At 40.0% G+C, this 16,747-nt stretch overlaps 1 protein-coding gene across 3 annotated transcripts in view; it reads right to left on the bottom strand.

The window, feature by feature from the left end:
- Positions 1-16,747, bottom strand: part of SRGAP1 (SLIT-ROBO Rho GTPase activating protein 1) — a 139,295-nt gene that overhangs the window by 19,381 nt on the left and 103,167 nt on the right. For 2 of the 3 annotated variants that reach the window (XM_064655789.1, XM_064655791.1), the window contains exons 11-16: positions 16,686-16,713; positions 14,200-14,302; positions 10,456-10,516; positions 10,228-10,305; positions 9,099-9,233; positions 176-281 (exon numbers count right to left, since the gene is read on the bottom strand). In XM_064655789.1, the coding sequence (XP_064511859.1) occupies positions 176-281; positions 9,099-9,233; positions 10,228-10,305; positions 10,456-10,516; positions 14,200-14,302; positions 16,686-16,713 (511 nt within the window). Of the gene's footprint in view, positions 1-175; positions 282-9,098; positions 9,234-10,227; positions 10,306-10,455; positions 10,517-13,652; positions 13,687-14,199; positions 14,303-16,685; positions 16,714-16,747 lie in introns of all 3 variants that reach the window. The other variant, XM_064655790.1, reaches the window with a different exon arrangement.

The following is a 16,747-nucleotide window of genomic DNA, read 5'->3' on the forward strand; positions in this document are numbered from 1 at the left end:
AATGAAAACCAGTGTTTTCGTTCTATTTTCATTGCCAGTTAGAAGACCATCTTTCATGTTAAATGGCGCTTAAATGTAAATTCTACATAGAGTATGAGTAAACCCAAAGAACTTCAATACCAGGAAAGGAAGGCAGATAAAAATACGATACACTGGGTAATTATCAAGCACTTACTGATTGAGGAAGGCGAAGAGGTATCTCATCACTATAAGGACCGACCTGGGCAAAGTAAGAAGGAGTTTGCGGATGTGAAGAGCCCTCTCATAGAGATTGTCTATTCCTGCAAACAGAAGAAAATATTTTATGTTCCCTTGCATATGATTGTCTAAAATGATATTCAGTCAATTTACTCAATTTACTTTGACTCTTTATCATCACATGCCCCTAGTTAGTATTGTCTAATTTTGGCCAATTAGAAAAATAAGATCTAGAAGTTCTTCCCCCTCTCATTAAAACTGCACAGTTTAAAAGGTCTTTATAAGAAGGTACAAATCCGCCTAAGTCAAACCCTGGCCACTTGCTGAGCATGACAGCTCACAAAACCACTAAATCAGTACATAAATAAGCTGAGAGAACCAAGGAGAGATGTTTGTTATCTGTTTCAAATAGAGGTACATTCTCTTTATTTGAATGTTCACATCAGATATATAATCTTCCAATCACTGAGCTTCTGTATGAAGTTTTCTTCATCAAATGTGCAGCTATAACTCTCCTACTGGCAGAGTAGGAGAAAGGCCTCCTATTTTTCGGTAGGCAAGAAACACAAAGATCACATTTTTCCCAAACAATTTTATAGCACTCCACCAAAATTCTTCTGAAGTGGGAAAAACACAGTCAGCTAACAAAAGCATCAGTTCCTAATGTCTTGTACCATGGATGCACTATCTTCTGTGTTGGTCAGAAGGATTATGTGGCTGCAAGTAGGGCAATGATGGGATAAAAGCTTGAACTGTTTTTCAAAATCACTAATATCTCAATTTTTAACTCTGTGTGTTTTCTATGTAAACGACACTGTTGGAAACAACCTAAAATTTCAATAACATTTTTTTATGTCAGCCAAGAAAGAGTGCTGGAATTAACAACATCTAGGGGAAATCTTAGCTGACTACATGAGAAATCCTGTCCTGTGGCACTGAAATGGATGTTCAAAAATTTGGAAATCAGAAACAGAAGCTGATTCCAATAGCTGAAAAGCCAATTGTACCACAAAATGTTGTATTTAGGAGTACACAATTAAAATAATCACTTACATAAAAATGCAAGTGTAAATAAGAGTTACTGGTGTGTATTACTTATGTACTCTTTGGTATCGCTATTTTTACTGATCAGCATTTATCTGTAGATGCAAAACATGTGTTGACTTGTGTTTCTTAGAAGAACAATTGTGTCTAGCAACTAGTATTTTGGGACCAAGAACTAAGCATAAGCAGAGCATGTTGGCAGCAAGACTTCTGGTTACCATGCAGAAGTACTATAGTTCATTGGGAAATGCCAGTGTAGTAGATGGGTGTGACATCTGCTCCCACATCAGCGTTTATAGGAGATTCCACTGGCTCAGCACCACTAGTGTGCTGGGAACAGAAGATTCTGGGATGGGGTGAAACTGGGCTCCATGAGAGTTTCTGCAGGAGGAGAACAGTGCACCACTGCTTGCATGAAGGAAGTCCATTTGGATCGTGGTATCTACTGCAGGAACAGCACAGCAAAAACTCTGGCAGGAAGTAAAAACCTATTCCCCAGCACAGCCCCTGGAGGCCAGAACAGTGTCTCTTCTCTGGTGAGCTGCTGTAGAGCTGGTAGGGAAAAGGACTGCTGACAAGCTGGATAATTTATAGCCTACTGAGTCACTCTGAACCCAAATGCTAGACGAAAATCAGTTCAAGTTGTTACACTTTCTCAAGTGGAGCATGGGACTTGAAACTTATTTTTATGTTTCTGTTAAATGTGGACTGCATGAATCAAGAAGAATTATTTCTGGCTACTGGTTAAGAACTGCAGTCCATGGCAGGGATGTACTAAGTCCAGGAGCTGCCTGCACAGTAAGGATGCACAGAGCAACTACAGTTCTCCTTTCCCATTCCAGTGCAGACCACATCTTGGATGTCAATGCTGTACACCCTCACTTCTGCAATGCAGTGCCACACTGCTGTTCTGCACAGCCCACAGCCACCAGTTTTAGTGCAAGGCCTTTCTCCACCTGCCTCATCTAGCCACTCCAAGTGGAAGAAGCCTGCCCGTATCTTCAGTTCCCATTCCTTCAACAAAAACAGCTGTTGTTACAGCTAGGGTGCCTTGTGAGTCTCCAGTTCACCTGACTTTTCTCCTGACAAGCCTGTCTGTGAACCTCTCTATGCAGAGTTGGAGGTCTAGGTGGTTTTGTGCATGGGCACAGGTGGATTTTCTATGGAGTGGGGCTGAGGGAGGAAGGTCCAAAGGAACTTTGGTTACATCTTTCAACACTATCACCTCGGCAGCACCGTGTGCTGCATATGAGAAGCTGGAGAGAAGTTGTGATGCAACACCAGGACTCGTCTTCTGCATTACAGCCCTTCCTGGCTAATGGCTTGTGCTGCAGACCTGCCTCTTCCAGCCAATTCTGGAGACCAGCCCTGGGCCAGGTTCAGTCATTGCTGAATTCAAATCAGTCCTGAGAAATGCACTAGCTGGAACCCCAGGTGAGTCCAGCGGCTCCTTCTAGCAGTGTGCTGCCTATATGGATTCAACAGCTCTGTATAAATGAGTGAGCTAAAGCAGGCTGGGGCAGTCTTGAACACCAGCAGGTAGCTACAACTCAATAGTTATCATACTCTCCAATGTGCTTGTGGTCTGTGCCAACTATAACTCTTCCAAGCAGTTCCTACACATGGTTGACAGGATGCATGAGCCAGGAACTGGCTCCAGTAGGCAGCATGGACATGGCAGAGTAGGTACAGAGAGTTTGGCTGTATAGCCATGTGTTGAGCTATCCCAGCTGTCCTACTAAGAGCATGACCAGTATTAAGCATGTCATCTCTACTGAAGCAGTTACAAGTTATACGTACCTGAATGATGTATTTCCAATACCCTCCTGGTAACCCAGACCCAGTTTCTGTGAAAGTCCCTTTATTTAAAATCCAAACTACTGCCCAGTGGTAAATTCATGTGCTTTCCACACTATTTTGAAAGGCTTTTATTTCCCAGCACTGATTTGGTTTAAAGGAGCTAGGTAATTATGCATATTTGCAATATTTGCATACTGCTTTTAATGAAGAGCTGAATTTCATCGTTGCTTGCGTGTATGCAGTACATGAGTGTTTGGGAACATAGGAAAGATGGAATGAATACAGAACAATCTTTCTGCATCCAGGCAGAAAGAATTTGTGGCTCTGCTGCTTCCCATGCAGAGGAAAGAGAAAAGCATTGCTTGGCCTCTGCTGGCTTTGCTAAAGAGAGCCTTGGGGCAGAAGGGCCATCCAACCTACAAGCTGGTTGCTGCAAGGAACCACTGGCAATCCCAACACTAGAGAAAGCTGGCCATTTCCCCCTCTCCCAGTACTTCTGTTAGAGACCTTCTTTTCAGTACTCTGATTTTCAAGAACTGTAATTAGCCCTACCTGAGTACCCGATGAGGTATTACCCATTTTTCAGCTAAGAAAACAGAAGTGCTGATATTACATGACTTGTCCAAATAAGGCAATTAGCTGCCAAGCTGAAACAGAAATCAGGGGATTTGAAAACTGGTTCATTACTCTAATGATGAGACTCACATTCCCAAACACAAGCAAGAGGACAAGCCTCTGGCAAGGCCAAGCACACTGAGAACTATCATGATTTTTCTGACTGTGAAGAGAAAGGCAGCGAAGAGAGATCTCTGTGAAGGACACAGGAATATCAACTGCAAATCAAGACTTATGTCAGCTAAACATCACACAGTGAAATGGCTATTATTTTTTAGTTCCCAGTTCTCATAGCAGAGCAAAACTTTTGGAGCTCTGGTCTGACACACCTGCCTTCCAGACCTATCTCAGCCATGGGGGTCAAATCCACAGGAGTTTCCTGACAGCAAGATGAGAAGCTGTTTGGTGTGGGAACACTGTGCTTTTACCAAAGCAAAGCTGCAGTGCAGCCCAGAGCACAGAAGACATTTGTGGGGTGAATAGAGAAGGAAAAGAAGCCCAGTTCTGGGGTTTCATGACTACAGTATATTTTGGAAGAGTTGGGCACCTGTGCCCACAACTTTTAATGTATTTTCATCATACCATAGTGGAACAAAGTACCCTAATAATATAAGGAACTTCATTTTCTGTGTATTCATAAAATTAGGCATCTAAGTATCAGAGGTGTTTGAGATCTAAGGAACGTCCACCAGACACTACAAAAAATGAAAACCGGAGAGCTTGGAGGACTCTTCAGAGGTAATTTAAATGTCAGCCTCTGACTTCACTTTAATCACCTCTGAGAGGTGTCTGTTCAACTTATTCATAAAATCCTTCAAGGTGGCAGATCACAAGTTCCATAAGAAAATCCTGTATTGCTCTTGGAGAAGATTTTATTTATTGATCTCCCATGGACTTCCTCTGCAAACACTGCATGTCCTTGAACTGGATGAATGAATCCAGATGAGATTAATGTCATTGCATAAATGAAAGAATTACTTATCAGCTAGCTGCCTCTTTGTCAGCCATGCACTAAGGACTGGTTCTCAATAGCATGAGAGAGACATACATCCTAGGCACTCAAGCCTTAAAAGCTGTGATCTTCAGCTTCCAAGATCACTGGAACCTCTTCTGGAGAGGCAGCATCATCTTCGCTTACTGCAGAGACACACAGAAACAATGAATGTCTACTTTTCTCTTTCATGAGAAATAACACATTTTAACCACCTGGTCAGTCTTGATGAGGTTTTTGGAAAGGCAGACTCTAAAGTGAAACAGACAGAAGTGAACAATCTGCCTCAGAAGACTAAAGGAAACCTGAGAGGGGAGAAAACACAAAAGCCCCCAAACACAAATAAACCAAAACTAAATTACAAATGAATACAGGGATACATTCATCCTAAATAACATTAAGAAATGTAAATTAAAGTTTAATTAAGCAATAATCCTGAAACAGTGGAGCATATAAAAGGCAGTAAATATTCAAATATTTAGATGCAGTGACGGAGAACAAAAGACTTTTGCAAGAGAACAATTGCTGGTGGTTTTCAAGTATTTTGGGACAACTGGACAGCTGCATGCTACTCGGGTTTAGCTAAAAACGCTAAAGAAGCACTGTACTTTTCCTGGTCTCGGTCCTACACATGGCCTCTCCTACACTGGAGGTGAGACATGGTTACCAAACAAGAAGGGTTCAGGCTGGGAACAGAGCTCAGAAACATGAGTTCTGGATTGTCTATGTTCTACCACCCTCTGTTAGTAGCCAGCCTCCATGGCCCAATCTCAGTAGGAACAACAGGATTGCAAAGATTTGGCAAAGGGAAGATATTATTGATCAGAACATACAGAAGGAGAAACCTGGTGTCAGCAACTAATGAACTGTGCTACAACTAACACCCAGTGCTGTGCAAGGTGTAAGCATATTTCACAGGCAAGGGTAGCATAAAGGAGGAAGAAGAAAGCAAACAACAGTAATGTAAAATGTTTCTCTCCTTTTGGGACCACTGTTTTGAAGGTTAAAATCTAATGTGATATCTCTGTGTGGGGGTTACTTGCTACTTCCCCTCGGTGCAGTGCCTACTAGTAACAGCATGAATGCCTAACGCATATTTTACACACCCCGTGAATGTCAAATGGGACTGAGTTACACTCGCAGATGTAATTTTTACGGTCAATTTGCAGCTGACAAGTTATCTACATACATATGTGATAGTGCTGAAGTTAACAATTTGTGCCTCTTTTCGCTTTGGTAGATGAGTCCAATCCAGCTCAAAGATATGTATATATTAACTCAGCCATTACAGCTCCTTCAGATCTATTTAAGAAGGCGTTACAGGAGGACAAATTCAGCAGTCTCCACTGTCACCTAGGGAAGGAAACACTTCCTGTTTTGTTGAAACTTTTCCAGGAAGAGGTGATGATTCAGAATAGTTTTTTACTTTTTAAGTAATGGGCAATAGTTTGGAAAAACAATAAAATAATTTCCCTTTATAACATTTATGCCTTTAGGTAAATGGGCACTGCTGGCAGCAAGGGACTCGATAAAAATCAGAAGGAAAAAAGATGTAAGTTTTCATCCATCCTGCCGTCTTCATATATGAAATTTAAGGCAAGGGAGATGAAACCATGAAGAATTACAATGCTCTGCACAGGAGCTAAGCAGTCTGAATAGCTGAGGTGTGTCTGCTGCTGCAGGGCACAGCTATGTATGTAAAAGGGAGCTGTAAGTCACGTGTATAAGAGCTCACACCAGGAGAGGAACTGCAGTCCCCAGCAGCAAAGGTGAGTTACAGCCGCCCCTAAGCACAGCTTCAGCACCCTCTTACCCCATGTAATTCTTGTTACAAATACTTTGCTTGTCTTTGGCCCAACCTGTGACTAAAGGGCTTCTCTGCAGTGCAACTTCTCCACCTTTCCACTCCAGCCTTGGATTGCTCTCTAGATTACAGAATGCTGCTAGGACCAACCGTAGCCACTCCTTATGCTGAGAATGCAGAATTATGGCCCATAATCAGATGGATTCCTTACATTCTGTTTTATCTTTTATGCTTGCTCCCGCCCAAGCATATAATTTGGTCTAAATTTTATCTAAATCAGATCATAAGCCCAAACAGAATAACACTGTTCTCATGAGTCTAATTAATACAAATTGCCATAGAAGTCACAGTAATTTTGCATTGTTTCCACTGTATTTACAAAATGGAAAGCATTAACTCACAATACTCTATTTCATTTGGAAATATATGCATAAATGCAAAGGAATTCCTTGGTGGCTGTACTGAGGAAAGGTTCATTCTGCAGCTGTAGCCTCAATTATGCTTGACATCCATAAATAACCACTTCATTTTCAAGGGTTTTTTCATTGACGACATTACATTTCCATATAAAATGTGTGACATTCTGCCCTTTTACAGTTTTATGTGAACATTAACTTTATGAATTTGCTTTCTCCCTCCTCCCTATTGCAACAATTTCTGCCAAAGATTAAGAAAGCACACGGACATTTATCTTCAAAAACTATTTGAAAACAACATAATGTTTATTCCTTTCCTCATTGTTTTTCAGACAGTGAATGCAGTTTGAATTAAGAGCATTTAAACCCTTCTAATTAAAATGTCAAAGTTTTCTGGACTTTATGTATGTATCAATTGTGATCTAAAGAAGTTACAGCAACCTGTGTTCTCACAGAGGAAAGAGACTCTGGCCCTGCTCCCATTAACAGGAAAACCAAGATACATAGTAAGTGAGCACAGAAAAAAGAAACCAATGCAACTATGATTGGTTCAAAGTCTGAAATGGAAGAAAAATCTTGCCTAGGCTGCTTTACTTTTTGCAAGATATCCGAAGCATTAAGGTTAAAATATAGCAATGGAAATGGTATTTTTTACCAACAATTTATGACAGCACGTGCCATATAGGTGCTTTGTAAACTAAACTGTGACAGGTAGTATATTTTGAAATGCTTGCTGGATTTTTTGTTTTGTTTGTTGTTTTTCAAAAAAAGGCATCTTACTCCCTGGAAGTGATGCACCACTCAACAAAGCACATAGAACAGGTACACGGCTGTAAAAACACTCTGCCTCAGGCTTCTCAGATAATCAGAAGATGTAGAAACACAGCCTCCTGTTCCCAGCTGGTTCTGGGGCTGGCTTGGGTGCAAGGCACAAGAGTTGTTTCTTTCTTTCCTCATACCATATTCAAATTCCCCTCACTGTGAAAACACAAAGTAAACTCACTCCAGTGTGCTCAGAGAGAAAACCCGCTTTGTCTATCATGGTCTGCACTTACCTCTCCTCCCTCTGCTGAAAGCATTGACATGCCATTTCAGAGTGCCCCTAATGATAACCTTGTGAAAACCAAACCAAACAACAAAATCATCCTCCCCATGCTTCCTCCAAAACCTGCCAGAAAACAGATTTTGGACTCTTACAGTACATTATCAGGAAGAAAATCCTTTGCTTTCTTCTATAACAGCGATAGCAAACGTCAAACCAAGCAGAACTACTCAGTGATTATGCCTCATTTTGACAAATTGTCATAGAGATGATAAACCAGATTTATGACACCCTCGGAGAACACTCAGACTAAACCAGGATCAGAGGGCAACAACTCTTTCTCAATCAACATTTGAAAATGTTGCTGCCAAAAGCAGTGACTTTGTTCCAGGCTATTGGTTGTTACTGATTTCAGCTCTGCTGACCACTTCCAATGTACCCAGAGGGAACAGCAAGCCTACTGATGGTTGGCCTTGCCTCGCCCCTCCTCAACATCTGCAGGAATCCATAAACTGGAAGAGGTTTCGTGCATGTCAGAGCAATTCACTCACCCACTGAGTACTTCCCAAATTACCACAACCTCTCCGTATCTGGCTACAAACACCCACAGTGCACAGATCCATGCAATGCTCCTCCAAGGCCTTCCATTACAACTTGTGTGTGTGAAGGCAAACCAGCCTCTCCCACAGATAACACTCAGCTGCTCCCCTCCATCCCTGCGCTGAAGGGTTTTCCTGGTTGGACCATGGGTTTTAAGCTAAGCACAATAAAGGTCCAGAATCACACAATGTTGAGCAGCTGGTTACTTATTCACCAGTGCTGACTCCAAGCTGTGGGGCATGAAAACTTTTGTGAAAAGTAACACTCTCTTTGCAGGGTCATGGCTGCATCCCCTTCTGTCCGCTCCAGTGCACAGAGGAAAATAACAATGCATTTAAATTTAACTATCCCTTGTATACTGAAAGATATTCTTCCTGCCCTATTAAACAAAGAGTTGTACTGTACATTAATCCCAGTGGAAAAAGGGAACAACCACAGCTGCCAGTATGACTAATAACTGACCCAGACTGCTACAGATGGCAAAAAAATTGTCTCAGGAAAATGTGTGAAGTTAGCTCTTTCTTCAGGTTACTACTGTGTATCTAAAAGTAAAATTCTCTTGAGAAAGAAACAGAAATTTCTACTTACTGATACAAGAAATAAGATCATTAAATCTTTCCTTAGGAAAGACAGGATTTTCCAGCCCTCGGAAATAGAGCTTCAGTACTCCAGCAACTGAGTTAATGTCATGGTTACTTTGGTCATCTGCCAAAGGATTTTCACCTTAAAAAGTAAATAAAGTGAATGAAACACACATGCAGGAGCATTCTTGCATAGAACATTTTTATAAGTGAGTGACATTTTTTTTGTTTGTTTGTTTGTTTTGTTTTTAGTGCGTGGGAGGTGGCAATGCGAGCATTGAAGTAAGATAATAAACACTGATTTAGAAATCCCAGGCTATGATTAAACTAAAAATGGCAGCCTAAATAAAGCTTCCTTAAAATTACATAACCTAGTGATCTCTTAGGTCCTGAACTTCCAGCTAAGTATTTATGGACATGTTGTGATTTACAGTTAGTAAAATTAAAAAGCCAAATGTTTTTAACTGAATAGGATTTCTCAGACTTTTCTTTGGGACCTTACATAAAGCATATGGAGTTAGATCACCCTTTGAATTGGAAATGTGTCTTCATTCTGAAATATTAAAACATTCAGGAACATGTGCAACCATTTTGTTGAAACCCTAACTGAAGCTTCAGCCATGGTTGAACTATTTTATTTGTGCAATTTTAAAGACTTAATCTTTATTTTTAAACACTTTAAAATGTATGTATTTTCCAGGATAACACTACCTAGGAGTAGCAGTTAAGAATAAGGCAGATTTAAAAGCTGCAGAATGGAGGGATGTGACTTCAGCTGGCTAGTAAAAGCAGCTGCTTTACGTATCTTGTCAAAAACAAGATCAGGTTTAACAAGATATATAACAAATCCTGGGGAGAAAAATACTGTGCATATTTTTTCATGCTTTTAGTCACAAGACTTTTTGCTCAAAGGGTTTGTTTCATTAGCAGAGGATCTGCAAAAGTTTTTTTTATTTCCTGGAAATTAAAAAAACAGCTTTTAAGACTCAGGAAAAAAAAAACCTAAGATGTTTAAAAAAAATGTGCAGTACATAAAGTACATACAAACTGCTTAAACAGACAAGAAAATAACTAGAATTTAAAAGATTTTTAAATGTTAGATATTAAGGTGCTCGAGTAAATGAAAATGCAATTACCTCTCTCAAATGAATTTTTAATATCATTGACTTCCACCTGGGAACCAGACACTCTAAAAATTCCCTGATGCTGAAGACCTGCAGCAAAGATGGGAGACAGTGGTGAAAAATTAATATGTTTTTTAAAATACTTTAATCTCTATTTTAAAATCAAAGCTGTGGTGCTAAATGCATCCGACCAGAAAGTCGGGGCAATAATGAAATGACATAGTTTTTTTCAGAGCTTACCGTATAAATTTATAAATCTGATGCAGCTTTCCACAATAAGAGGAATGACTTGCCCTGAATCCTGCAAAAACGAGCAGAAAGAGTGAACTGCAGATCGGAAAGAGGAAACCTCCCTACTATGGTCTGAATGCAAAAATGCACTTTCTTGGTCAATCCAGATGGCCATACAGTGCTGGCAAAAAAACACCTAAGAAAAAACATCACTTCTAAGAGAACTCTCTTTCCATTTAGGGAGGAAGGGAAAGGAACAGATGAAGAGGAAGGATTATGGTTCTTAAAATCATTCAACTGGGAAATTCAGGCTTCATTCTCTACCTCTGCCACTGTATCTGGCTAACACTGTATGCAACATCTAAGCTCATGCATGCATTTTTGATTTTCGAAGCAAAATGAGTTAAAGCAGTGAATTTGCCTTTTAGAAAGCTTATTATTAAGAATAACAATTCATGATGAAGATGATCCCTCTGCATCCAATTAACTTACCTTTCTTTTCCTGGTGGAGAAAATCCTACATGGACCTAATTACACAGGACCTAATTCCTCAAGGTGGGTTTTGTTGTTTGGATGAGTTTGTTTTGTTCGTTTTTTTGGTAAAAAAAGTTTATTGCAAACAAAAGGCTTTTCTGAACTTGTTGGACTATAAGAAATGATCTTGGAGAAGAGCCACCAAATGACACTGCACAGGGGTACCAGAATGTCTCCCTCCTGACCTGAGAGTACCTCTGTGCACTCTGATGATTTGCATGTCCTAACATAGGGCAGATGATGGCCCGGCACACTGTTTCTGGCTGCTCTACATGGCTGTTAGGCCCTGGATAGTGAATTCCAGCTACTCTGAGCTAAGCATGTGGTTCAGCTGTCTCTTCTGTAGGCACAAAGTTACTGGGAAAGGGAGGTCACAGCCCATACGTTTCCACCTGCCACTGGCAGAGTTCAGGAATCATTGCTCCTCGTCTCAGCAATGATACAGGAGCAGGTCTGTACTACATTGTCAGTTACACAGAGATGTTTTAATAAAAGATATAAAACATTTTTGATGGGAGGGGGAGAAGATGATTATCCACTAATTTTCAGTGAGTTACTTGCCTTTTTCTTTTAAACCACCTTTTTCCAAAAGGCATCCTTCTGTTTTGGCATTTTGAAAAATGGATGTTTTAACCCAAGCATGTTAGTGACTACAAGTCATCAAATATCTATTAATGACATAAATCATATGATTAAAAATTATTTGGAAAAGTTGGTGCTTATGGTGGAAGAATTACTGCCTCATAAATAATTTTAAAATTTCTTGTCTTGGAAGCTATAATTTTTTTCCCAAATGAATTTCAAATACATAAGTGCTCAGAGAATTGACTAATTCATCTGCAAGTTTAGTATAAAATCAGTCTGTACTATAAAACCATGAATTCAAAAGCACCCTGCAACTCAGAATACACATTTCCTCTTACAAACTTGTCCTTCATTTTCATGCTGAATTACAGTAATGGGATGTTTATGAATTGAGCTCAAGTAGAATAAAAGCCAACTTCTAAAATAGTTTGAAAAATAACACAATGAAGCAATGAAACATTGCACTTCTAAGGTAACCTAACCCCCTGATCTTCTGTGTACTCCATGCTGTTTTAGTGGGGCTTACAAAAGACTGTGTCACTAATTATGCTATTTAAGTTGTGGCTTGTTTGTCTTTTAATTTAAAAGCTAGCAAAGACTGGCTAGCCAAGAACCAGTAATGTCTGGACAAGCATTATCTCTCTGACTTGTGTTCAGTAACAGCTAAACAAAAAAACCCATGGAACAGGTCAGTTACTAAACCCAGGAATGTTGTCATCTTCACCAATACTGAGCAGCCTGGCTGTCCAAAGAAGCAGAGTATTAGAAAACATGCACAACATGCACCCATATCTTCTGTTAGTACACTGGTTCATGCAAAGAATGTAAAGCCCAGGAAAAGATAGTGTTTGCAGTAAGAAATTATGAAAAAAAACCCAACCAACAAATTACTTTCATACCTGGTTTTGGAGAATCTGTTCAGAGCCACATAGAACTTTATACTTAAGTACTTCCTTGAAATAATCTAAACTAACAGCTTTGGCTTTTGGATCTAATGAAAGGAAAATAATTTGAAGTAACAATCTCTGTTGGTGAATGTCAAGAACAGTGAGCATACTGCTGCTGTGAATTTAATCTGATATGTGTAGTCAGTGAATGTATGTTTGGGACTAATTATAATTTCTTATGATGCAAAACTCTAACAAAAAGCAATTTGGTGAGATACTATATTTCACTAGCTGTAATCCTTTCGTGACTGTCAAAATGACTCATCCCTATCAGGAATTATATGGTCTTTGGGCAGAGATGCTGTCCTAGGGTAGCTCCCACACTGGCAAATCTGTCATAAGGCTACCAGCTTTCTTGACCTCTTCCATTTTGAAAGACTAATTATGTAGGACTCCCACTTGCAAATAAGCCCTGTCACCCACTCTGCCATGTATTATAACCTCTTTCTCTGTGAGGGAAAATTAGGGGGTACCATTTCTCCTGATTTGCTCTGTGCTTCTCTAATCCAGGGACTTTTGTTGTTGAGAATTTCTGCTTTTTTGCTTACTCTTATCCTTGAGCAAGAATCTGTTCATGATACTCATCTCTTTCATCATGTGATGATTTCTGAAAGTCTTCGCACTTCACAGTACCTCCTGCATAACAATAATAATAGTTTTCCCTATAGTTGTATTGAAGATGGCTGAAAGCTTGATTCAAAGACAGCTAAACTGGTATGGTGCCACTGAGCACAGAATTTGTTCTGCAAAACGTTTGCCAATAGCTATATTGAACAAGAAGGAAAAAAAAATCCCCGTAACATTCAAACCCAATTCACAGAGCTTGCAGTCAGGAATTTTATTCACTGCATTTATAAATGTATTTTTATATTTTTTTTAAAGATTTCCTTAGCAGTGTCAGCTACTGTCCAGAGGCACTAATTGGGCAGGTGCTTGAAAATGAATAAGCAAATATCCATCATTTAAGACTACAATCCCTCCAAGTGTTGTGCTCTGATTTAGTTTTGCCTGCTGTACTCATATACTCATTTCTTAATGCAAACTTCTCCCTCCAGGTCTTTGAAAGAACTAATTTAGAGCCAGGCATGAATGCAACCCGAAAGCGAGGCAGAGCTGGTTCTCTTGTCACCAGAACTATACCTGATGTCTTGTGTGAGAGTTCCTTCGGCCTCGGCTAGAAGCATTATTAGAAATAAAAGTATGAGAAAGAGGAAGATAGTAAATACAGCAAAGATACAAGATCCAGAACAGCCGTGGTCACAATTTCACACAATATAATAAATTCCTAAAGTCACAGGAAATCAAAAGCTGGATATCAAACCCAGGGTAAAACTGCTTCTCCCTTTTCCACAGACTTTGAACACTGAATGTAGTGAAAGTGGCAAGTAGGAAATTGTGCTAAGTTGTGAGATGCACCACATCCTATCTTCTGCATGATGCTATGTTTCCTAATAAAAGCAGGCTGCCAATACTATTCCTACTTGATTTACAAAACCGTGGGGAGGCTAACATGAGAAACGAATCCCCTTCTTTCCCTTGACTTCAGGAAGTATTATATTGATCAACCGGGAAAGAAAAGAGCCCCAGGACAGACTTAAACATAATGATCTGCCTCAGCTTCTGTGAGGTGGTGACCATTATAGTAAGAAGTGTTGATATCAGCCACTGGGGTGGCTGGTGCCAGTACCTTGATGAACGACTCCAAATCACCATTAAACAACTTAGCACTATAATGTGATCGGGGTCTGGGCTTCCTGTGTTTCTGGGGCTTAGGGGGAAGATTTGGAGGCCTAAGGGAAGGGAATATGATTACTGAGCAAGGCAGAATTAAGTCACACAATAAAATTAAATGTCTGTAAGCTCATGGCAAAACAACAGAACATTATAAAGGGAGAAATAAACACAGTACGTATCAAATAAAGACTTTCCATCAAATTTAAGTGTAACAGTGATTAAAGAGTGGAGAACTCCCCCATTAAAAATGCATTACTTATGGATAAATAATGACATTCTTTATGAATCCCTGTTTTGTGGTTTTACCACATACATTTATTCCAAACACTGCACAATTGGAATGGCCTTTTTTGTTGTGGTCATTCATAAAATGTGCAGCAACCACTGGAATTCATCCTGCCAGCCGTGGCAGAACAAAGGCCACTCAAAGAACCTCTTATCAAGCTGAAAAGTTGCTTCATGCTGAAAAAACTTCAAATGCAAATTAAAGCTGCTCATCACACTCCTAAGATGCTTCAAAACCAAACTGTCTGCATTTTCAAGTAGAGCCAGGAAGGTTAAAAGCTTTAGTCCTCCACGTCCAACCATCAACAACTTCACACACGAAAAAAACCACCTTGCTAATTAGCTAAAGGAATTAAAAGAATATCAACTTGAAACAAATAAATAAAAGCAGCATAACACAAAAATAAAAAGAAATGGAAGAACACACAAAACTTTGGTCTGCAAAATGTTTATCTAGTGTGTTACACATGTTATGACTACAACTGAAAGAGATTACATGAAATAAATATTGTTCTCTAGGTCACAAACTATTTTGTGAATGTCATGCCAGCAGCTTACTTAGTTCCTATGCACCAGCAGTCCAGTGTTTCTATAGTTTTTTTGGGAATTAGCAAAAAATCAAATGTTTTTGGAGAACCAGTGAGGAACAATAAGGCACAGGGCATTCAGTGGTGGAACTTTGGTCTGTTGGAGTACTATCTGCTGTTTTAAATTCATCTTTAAAGATATCTCTTCCCTTCTACAATTTAACTTTGACCTTGAACATTTCTGTTTGCATGTCTCACATACTGGAAACTTAACTGAACCTTGGGGCAATAGGCAGGTCCCAGCCAGAGCCCAGGAGCTGGTGCTGAGGAATGGACTGGCAGCCTCTACTCCTCAGAATTTATTTCTCTAAATGACCAGCTGTCATTTAGAGAAGATATGACGTAAGATGGATTCAAGCTGCTCCCCCATTTAACTAAGATAAAATCATTGCCTAAGTCCTCCATCTTCTTTCAGCTGCTTGCACAGTAGGGAATTTAGGATGATGTGAGTCTGATGAATCGCCTGCTTTGGAGTCAAGAAATAAGGTTTTTCTTATTAGACATAAATTTGTTGATTTCCGTGCATTCCTGGAATGGTAGCATCTGGGAGCAGAGTTACAGTTGTCATAATTAATGCCAGCAATTGGGAAGAATGCTCTGATTTGTTACTGCTTTTCAACTGATGTCATGTAATGAAAGTAGGTGAGCGAGTCCAACTTTACAGAGCTAGAAAACATCATGGAGTGGTGGGAGAAAACCTTGCGTAAAGTCTGTAGGGATGCCCCCAGGAACATGGGGACCAGACAAGATGGTTCTTGTCCAGGAAGCAAAAAGGAGAAAGAGAAGGCATTGGGCAAGGCATGGAAAGGGAAGGGAGGAGTGGGACCAAGAAAGCTGGGCTGGATGTTCCTGCTATCACCTGGACACACTGCCTGTAGCAGTGATACATACAACTGGCAGCTGCAAATCCAAACAGTTGCCACGGCCCCCCACAGTCTCATACCCTGAGGGCTGCAGTGCTCATCTGGGTTTGTATCTGGAGGTGGCTTTAAAGGTATGGCATTACACAACTGAAAAAGTATGTGCAGCACAAAGCAGGGAGATCTAACACTGTATCTATTCTCTTCTGTGAATATACAGACCCATTTAAGCATCAAACACATGGATGCTGGGGGAGGCAGGTATTCGTGCCCAGAGCTAGGTTACCAAAGACATAGCCTATTGCCTAAACTGATCTTCCTATCAGGTTCTTCTGAACTGTGCATCCTGACCAAGTGAATCACAAACTGTGAGAGGCAAGGATCTCTGACAACTGGCACCAAAGTGCCCCCTGCAGCTTCCAAATTTGACGTGTGATTCACAATTATTTTTAAGGATCTCTCAGCTTGTCACACCCTTGACACTGGCCTAAGCTGCTCACAAGACTGAGGAAGATGAACAGTCTGGTCCTTTATCCATCAGCATGCTGAAACAGGAATGCCGAAAGTTAAAACACACATGGTCTGTACATAATTTATGTAACAAGAGCAACAATGTTATAAACCCTTACAAAGTTAGTCTAATATCTGTAATTTCTAGATTTTACCTTATTTTTAACCCTAAACCAAGTCAGATAAAAATATCTTACCTTGTTGTCATGTATTCAGCTCTGTGACCTAGAAAAGTTCAATAAACAGGAAACAATCATTT

Source organism: Pseudopipra pipra, chromosome 5 (genome assembly GCF_036250125.1).
Source record: "Pseudopipra pipra isolate bDixPip1 chromosome 5, bDixPip1.hap1, whole genome shotgun sequence".
In the NCBI taxonomy this organism is placed as follows: Eukaryota; Metazoa; Chordata; class Aves; order Passeriformes; family Pipridae; genus Pseudopipra; species Pseudopipra pipra.